This window comes from Meleagris gallopavo, chromosome 5 (genome assembly GCF_000146605.3).
Source record: "Meleagris gallopavo isolate NT-WF06-2002-E0010 breed Aviagen turkey brand Nicholas breeding stock chromosome 5, Turkey_5.1, whole genome shotgun sequence".
In the NCBI taxonomy this organism is placed as follows: Eukaryota; Metazoa; Chordata; class Aves; order Galliformes; family Phasianidae; genus Meleagris; species Meleagris gallopavo.
This window is the reverse complement of record NC_015015.2, coordinates 6,010,790-6,018,899: the sequence shown is the minus strand read 5'-3', so window position 1 is coordinate 6,018,899 and position 8,110 is coordinate 6,010,790. Positions and strand designations below refer to the sequence as shown.

The following is an 8,110-nucleotide window of genomic DNA, read 5'->3' as shown; positions in this document are numbered from 1 at the left end:
AATTAAAAAAAAAAGAGGCTAATTAGTTCGGGTTTTTTGGAATACAGTAGTTTTAGAGGTACAGGGGATATGAAAACTCAATTCCTCTGTGGTTCCTTGTGTCACGCTTTCTTCTCTTGCCCTACAGCACTGCTGTCAAATCTCTGGTAATGCTCTTTTCCCTCACTCTCAGCAGTGTAAAAACAGAAATCAGCTGCAACAGCTTCCTAGGTCTGCATATTTTTCCTCTTTGAGATCATTTAAGCGAGTCACTGACACCCCCACACCGTCTCCCTACACTGCCTGCAACAACTGGGCTGTGCAACAGAGCTGACAAGAAGACTCACAGTGCTGTTGGCTGACCCTCCTCACAGCTCTTTGTGTTTTTGGAGTAATCTAAAGAGCAGTTCCATCACACAGAGGAATAATGTCTTTTCAGCTGTGGCTTTCTGGTATTGCCAGACTTCTTCGGGCCTTTTAGGACTTCCTCTGCTTGTGGCTGTGGCTGCAATCCCAGGGAGCCTGGAGATAAAAGCCTGAGACCCCACCAGGCTCCCCAGTAGCATCACTGCCATTGAAAAGAGAACCAAAGCCTGGAGGGGTGGAAAGGTGAGGAGTCTCAGCTCTTAGCTTCTCACCACCTCCAGAGCGCACCTGTGTTGGTCCATACCTTGCCCTTGGCAAGCAGCATTCAGCTTTGTATTGTAGGAAGGAGCGAGCAATAAGACATCCAAGCACCTTTTGGCATATCTTCAGTGCTGTTAAGGTGGCCCTTTCCCAACATCTTTTGCAGGGACCTGCCAGGAGTCACCTGCACAGAAGAGACCACGATTCCCTTACTGCTCATAGACACTGCTGGCTGCGGCCTGTTGGAGCTGGAAGTGGAAGATGAACAGTCTAAGGGGAATCCAGGTACTAGTATTGGGAATATTTTATTAGGAGGAGTTGACTGAAGTCCTCAGCCTCCCAAGGGCTACTGCGCTGCTGAGTCACTGTCCTGAGATGTTCCACCCAGGCTGTAGATGTGGCTGAGAACTGTCTCCCATTCATTTCATTTCCCACTTTCATAAAGTCCCACATGGCTTTTCTCAATCTTCTCAAGGCACCAAGCTTTGTGCTGTTTTTCTGACTTTAAATAATAGATTTCATTATGGAGATTTAGTGCAAAGTCACGCACCATAGCCGTTCCAATAAAGCAAGAGAACTTAATAGGAACATGAAGACACTACCTCCTTTGTGTCCTTGCTTTTGCAGCAGGGTGAATGGATGTGATCTGCTCTTTAGGGATACTGCTCACACTCCTACTTTTAGTCTGGCTAGGTAGGCTTACAGAGGGCCTTTGCCAGGCTGTGTTGCACATGGGCTGTCCAAAATCTGATGCTTCGCTTGATAATCCACATATCCCAACACTGTTATGGCTTAGAAAACTGTCAGCAGAAAGGATTTCGTTTTTCCATACCCCTCTGAGACAGAGAAAGGCTCTTGTCTCCAGACAGAAGTCTGAGATAAGTCAGGGATCCTAAGCAGGAGATAAATGCAAGTCTTCCAAAATGTGGGAGTTAGCCTTCTGGAGCAGCAGACTGCAGATTCTGGAATGCTATACATGTGTTTTGCTGCAAAATAGATGGTAGAGTCAGTCTTGCAGATAAACATGTGGAATAGTTTGCATTTCTCTTTAGACTGTCCATGTTCAATCTCCCTGAAGCAACCACCATCCCGAGCAGACAGCTCTGGGAGGAACATGAAGGTTTTTATGTGACCACAGAGGTGTTGGAAATGCAGGGACATAGAAGCTGGAGGCTTTTTCACTCACAGCACAGAGAGGAAAATTAAATTTGCAGTGAGGTCTAAAGTTTCACTTCAAAGGGAAAATAATTTATTCCCTGGGTTAGTGTTGATCTCTTGGATTAAGGCAGGAGAAAGCCAAGGGTTGTTCAGAGAGTTCTCTTCTTAAGCTTAGATATAGGGAGCTGGTGACTTGGAAAGGCAAGAATCAGGGGACAGGAATGCATAGCACATCACCATCTATCCAAGTGAGCCAAGTTGGGAATTGCGATGCTGGACCACAGGCAGAACTTGCCTGAGCCTTTCTTTGCTGTGAGGGGAAGTGGGCAAGCTTCTCCAATCTGTAGCACATCCAGTCTGCTGTCGCCATCAGCTTGGATGTGCTCCTGCCTCACTGCCCCTTCTGCTTTGTGCCCTAGGAGAAGTGCAGCTGGCTGGTTTGCACATCCAGGCTTTGGTAGATGCTGGTGTGAAGGCGCGAGACATCGCTGTTGTAGCCCCCTACAACCTCCAGGTGAGTTGGCAGCTTCCTGGAACCTCCTCTCTTTCTTCATGCATACGAGAGCAGATTCAAACTTTGACACTTCCAGGAGCAATACCAGGGTACTCTCAGAGAGAAGAATGCAGAAGGCAGCAGAGACAAATTACATGATCAGTCATTGTGGCCATCTTCTCAAAGTTGAGGCCTTGGAGGGAGATGGTTCTCTGAGAGTTATTTTCCACTCCCAGCATCAGGAGTCAGCACTTGGGAGACGTGAGCAGTCGTCCTTTTGCCTTTGAGAGGAAGAGGCTGTTCCAGAATAATGCCATTTTAATGCAAGAGTACTTTTGCACTTCTCTAAGTTTTATCTCTCTCATGTTTTATCAGGTGGATATGTTAAGAGAGCACCTTTGCCACAGGTATCCTGAGCTAGAGATTAAATCAGTTGATGGTTTCCAAGGCAGAGAGAAAGAGGCAGTGATCTTGTCATTCGTGAGATCCAACAGGAAAGGTGAGAACTTGCTGCTAGAGAAGGGGAAGAATGGGAATGGGGAAGGAATGGGTCACTCAATACATTGCCAAGGATAATTCTGACTGTCTCTAGCACTTCACTCTGAGTGAGTTTAGTAGCAAGATCCTTTTCAGCTTTATTTCTCCTCATTATTTTTAAATCAACACCTGCTGTCAGGATTGCAGAGGGAGGTTCCCATGCTAGGTACACTCCTGCGACCTCAAAAATTATTGAACTGGAATCCTGTGTATGGTACATGTTGGGTTGGCACTGTGGTTAATGGAGCGCTGAGAAAAAGACAGAAATTGGATGGGGCTTGGAGACTGAAGAAAGTAGGAGCCAGCATTACAAGTCGTGCACAGAAAATGCTCCTTTTGGAAGCAAAATCTAGAGCAGAAAATCGAGTTCTTTGCTATCAGTGACTGCAGTGGGAGTTAATAGCTGGAAAAAAGCTGCTGAAGGGTTTTGAGGCAGCAGCTCGTGCAGAGGGCACGTGTGGGATTGTGCTGAGAAGCACCTCTGCCCCTTTTCAGATCCTCAGCTAGACATCCATTCCCGCACTAATGCTGCTGAGGATGAGACACTGTGTATGTGCCAGGAGTGCTGATGTCTAGAAGGAAAAAGGGGGAAAGGACGCATGGAAGGGGGAGGTGTTTTCTGCGTTTTTTAAAGAAAACCTGGAGCAGGAAAAGCAGTGCTGGGAGGAGGATGGAGGTGGGGTGTAGGGCTAAGAATAGTCCTTATTCACGGTGACTCACCTCGCCGGTGGCTCAGTGGGAGCCCATGTCCTCAGCAATGACTCCGGCCTTCTTCCCATGCACGACAAGTAGGCAGAGCTTACTACCAGCAGCTCCATGTGCTGTCCAGGCAGAGCTCTGTTCTCTGTGGGGCATGAGAGATGCTGGTAGCAGCCTGACAGAGTTTGTTGTGACCACATGGATCAGCTCAGGGGATGCCCATCCTTCTGCAGCCGTTCCAGACCCAGCAGGAAATCCTTTTGCTGCATCAGAGGCTGGACATAAACAGCCAGACTGGTCACTGCAGTAGAGGAGATAGCAATTCCTTCCCCACTGGCCTTCTCTTTATCCTCGGGGACTGGAAACTCGAAAGCTACCCCCACTACCCTCTCAATAGCTGAGCCTCACTGAGTCATCTTGGCATTCGCTAGCTCTTACTGCTTCTCTTTGAGAAAATAGCCCGAGAACAGCAGCAGACTTTGCAGAGCTGCTGTTACTATCAGCCCTGTGTGCATGCCTTGGGGGCAGGCAGGGGGCATTGCATAGAGTGCCTCCTGCACTTTAACTGCAGTTCTATCTCCAGGTGAACCTTTCTCAGCCTGACCTCATGCCCTAGGCCACCTAGCAGCACCTGGGGAACATTTCTGCTTCCACATGCCTTGACCCTGGGATGGTTGAGGATCTGTAGCTCCCAACTGGTCGTAGTGAGAGCAGGAGCCAGCCCTGCACCACGCCAGCCCCAAGAAGACTCTCTAACCTCTGTTTGCTCACTCCTTCTTGGTTTTCCTGCAGGCGAGGTGGGTTTTCTTGCTGAGGACCGACGGATCAACGTTGCGGTGACGCGTGCCCGGCGCCACGTGGCCATCATCTGCGACAGCCACACGGTGGGCAGCCAGGCCTTCCTGGGACGGCTGCTGGAGCACTTTAGGCAGCACGGCCAGGTGCGCACGGCTTTTGAGTACCTCGATGACCTCGTCCCTGAAAACTACTCCCACGGAGGGGAGCGGCAGCAGAGCACCAAGGCCCCTGCAGCACCCAGCCCCAAAACGCAGCCAGCTGCAGGGAGGAAACCCAAAGCAGCAGCAGCAGCTAAAGCAGCTCCTCAAAAGCAAGCAGCACGTTGCTCTCCTAGTGCAAGTGGACCTGGGGTGGACAGCCCAGGCACAAAAGGTGACACAAACAAATTTAAAGCTGTGCTGGAAGCCTTCCTGGAGAGTGGTGAGACACAGTTGGACTTCCCCTCATCTCTCAGTCCACACGACCGGTTGCTAGTCCATCTCCTGGCCGAGGAGCACGGGCTGCAGCACGTCAGCACTGGGGAGGGCAGAGACCGCTACATCAGTGTTCGCAAGAAGGAGCTTGGTCAGGCTGCGGCTGCCCCAGCTGTAACCCCCAGGGAGCAGCAGCCCCCTCCTCAGCTACAGGACTCTAGTGCAGAAGCTCCAGCCCCTGCTGAGCCAGGAGGAAGAAGTAAGTGCTCAGGGAATGTGGACCTGAAAAGGCTGCACCTGGAGAGAGTTCAGAGAGAGAAGGCCAGGCGGGAGGAGATGGCGAAGAAAGAGCAGGAGTCCAGCGCTGGCACTCGGGGCAGCAGCAGCAAGAAGAAAGACAAAAGTGAATGCAAAGGTAGGTACCTCACTTCACAGGAGCAGGAGGTTGACTGGAGGCCCTCAAACATGGGGAGAGAACTGAGAGGTACCCTGCCCCTCCTAAATATGGAGGTGAGGGTGAATCAGAACTGAGAATCCTTATCCCAGCGAGGTGTGATCCCTTCCTCTCCCCCAGCCACTTTCTAGCAGAGGGAGACCCTCAGCTCCCACCTGTGCCTTTGAGCATGAGCCAGAGTTCAGTGTCACAGCGAGTGCCATGAAGTCTCTGTCACTGCACACACTAGCTCCAGGACTTTGCACTGCCTGGGTCTCTGAGTTATTTGGGTTTGTTAAACCTCTGCATCTCTTCTGCCCTCTACCTAGGAAAAGCAGCAGCTAAAACCAGAGCAGACAGTGCATCAGAGGAAGATATAGACGCTCTGATTTCTGCTGCCATTAAAGCTGACAACACCTGTGGCTTCCCCCGCTGCAAAGCCAGCGTCACAACCCTGGGCCAGTTCTGCCCACACTGCAACAGGCGGTACTGCCTCAGCCATCACATCCCAGAGGTATGCACAGGGCCAGAAAGCTGCCCGGGGGCTGGAGAGGAGCAGGATGCTTCCAGCAGAAGGGCTTTAAGTGAGAGTTCTGCAGGCAAGGTTTCCTTGCAGGGAGCTTAAAGCCAAACCATCATTGTCAGATGTTTTTATAAAGGTAGAAGGGGCTGTCACATGGAGGTTCTGGACACCTCCTCCTGAGAGCTTTTTCTCTCCCCCTCCACCTTTTGCTTTTTGCCCACCCTTCCCATTATCTGGCATTTCCATTCTGGTGCTGAAGCAAACAAGTAGGTTCAATCTGCAGGGCTGGAAGCTTCATGGTGAGCCAGCCTTGGGCCTCAGCTCTGCAGTCAGAGCGGACATGGCTGAGAGGTGATAAGCTTCCATTCATCCATGGCCTCCTGCTCCCACCACTCCTCATGCACCATTCCTCCCATCACTCCTCATCACCCAGGCGTAGCTCTTGCCTCCCGGGGCTTAGCAGTGTTTAGCAAGCTGACCTATAAATCCTCAGCATAGATTTTCCCCTTGTCAAGTACTATCTGTTTCCATGGCAAAGAATAGTTGTATTTATGGTCATTCACAAGCTTGTTGGGATATAAATTTATTTCCTGCAGAATCACCTCTCCCTGCTGAATTGTAATGAGAAATAATTGGAGGGATACAATCCACATCAATGAGTTTTTCTTACTTTTCAAAGTTCAGCCCTTTTTCTGCATGTTATCAGGCCTTGGTGTCAAATAACCCAGGATCTCATACCCATGCCTGAGTCTTGTGTGGGTTAGCACTTACCTGGAGCCACCTCAAAGAAGCCAGAACCCCTGTTCAGGAAGTGTTTTTCCCCCCACTTGCTCATCCTTTCCTTAGGGGTCCCTTCCCACTCGGGACGTTCTGTGATTCAATTGAATGCAAAGCAGGTGGAAGAGGAGTTCTGGGCTCCAGGAATAGAAGCTGCTGATTCACAGAATCATTAAGGTTGGAGAAGACCTCTAAGTCCCACCATCAACCCGTCACCACCACGCTCACAGCCCATGTCCCTCCATGTCACACGCAGTTCCACCACTGTCCCCTCTCTCCCTAGGTTCACGGCTGCGGGGACAAGGCCAAGGCACACGCTCGGCAGTGGATCAGCAGGGAAGGGGTTCTGTACCCTGGGAGCAGCCCCAAGGACAAATCCCTGGACCCTGCCAAGAGAGCCCATCTCCAGCGCCGCCTGGACAAGAAGCTCAGCGATCTGACCAACCAGCGCAAGAGCAAGAAGAAAGGCAAGGAGAAGTGAAGGAGCTGATTTTTTCTCTCTGGGCACTTGAAGCCAACAGGTCGGACTGCATAAAGCAGAGATGCTGCTAAAGGGTGGAGGAAAATGGGAGCTCTTGTTTTGGGTGGTAGACAGCATGGAGTCAGCGCCGTAGCTGCTGAACAAATAGGCACTGGGACCTCACTGAACCTCAGATGGGGAAGAGCACTTTCATTTGTCCCAGTTATCCTGATTGACAAAGTAAAGGATGCACGCAGAGAGGCTGCAGCATGCCAATAAAGACAGATATTAAAACACTGAAAGCAATCAGCTGTCACTGTGACATTTCTCTCTGCTACTGCAAAAAGGTAAATGTCTGCGGGCAGTGAAAAGCTTTGGGTGCCACTCTCCTTCCCACTGTGATCCCAGTGCACTAATGTCCATACACACACAAAAAAAACAGCATAGCCCCACAACAGAACCTTCTCATCCCTCAGCAAACAGCACTGTCAATCCCAAGCAGAGCTGCTCCGAGCACAGCCTTGGTTTGTACCCTGGTCCCAGGACCAAGGGACAGTGGCAGATAGGGGGGATATGGGGGCTCCTGGAGAGAGGAGTGAGGAGAAGGAAGAGCCAGCATGTATGAGAAGGAAATCTGGGCCCCCCTGTGAGCTAGGGGGAAGAAGCCTGTGTAGGGGAATTGCAAAATAGAAGTCAGGCAGAGGAGCAGAGAGGAAAATCGGTGCCAGCTCAGGATAGCACCATGATGTTATCTTTGATCAGGCTGAATGGCTCACTCACGCTTTGTTTTTTTCCAGCTCAAACCATTCAAGGAACCAAAAATCCTCTCCCCAGCTCACCCCCACGGGTGAGCTGGCAAACAGCCACCACTCTGGCAAACAGCCCCCAAAGAGCCCCAGGTTTCCCTGTTGGCTTCCTGCCAGCAACCTGCAGGCTGGGAAAAGCTAAGGGACACGGCCCCAGGGCATCCTCTGCCCCACGCATCCCTCCATCTGTTCACCTCCGGAGAACAGAGGGGGAATTGGTTCCCCAGAGCAGCAGATCTTACCCAGTAGACCTTGTTTTGGCTGGGAACCCACGAGCAGACGGCACCTAAAGGGCTTTTTCTCTCCTTTCCCTATGAAGCTTAAAAATACAAAATTTGGGGGTGTTTCCTATTTCTGTAGAACTGTCCTGCTGCTAGGGAAGCCACAAGGTTAATTCAGCTAGGAAA

The 8,110-nt window shown here is 50.8% G+C and overlaps 1 protein-coding gene across 1 annotated transcript; it reads left to right on the top strand.

The window, feature by feature from the left end:
• Positions 1-704: 704 nt before the first annotated feature.
• On the top strand, positions 705-7,199 carry LOC104910970 (DNA-binding protein SMUBP-2-like; the record flags this gene model as incomplete). The annotated part of the gene is made up of 6 exons (XM_031553419.1): positions 705-891; positions 2,184-2,278; positions 2,633-2,756; positions 4,286-5,119; positions 5,467-5,651; positions 6,721-7,199. Coding segments are annotated over 6 exons (1,623 nt in total), but the record flags the coding sequence as incomplete, so codon positions are not given.
• Between the last annotated feature and the right edge of the window lie 911 nt (positions 7,200-8,110).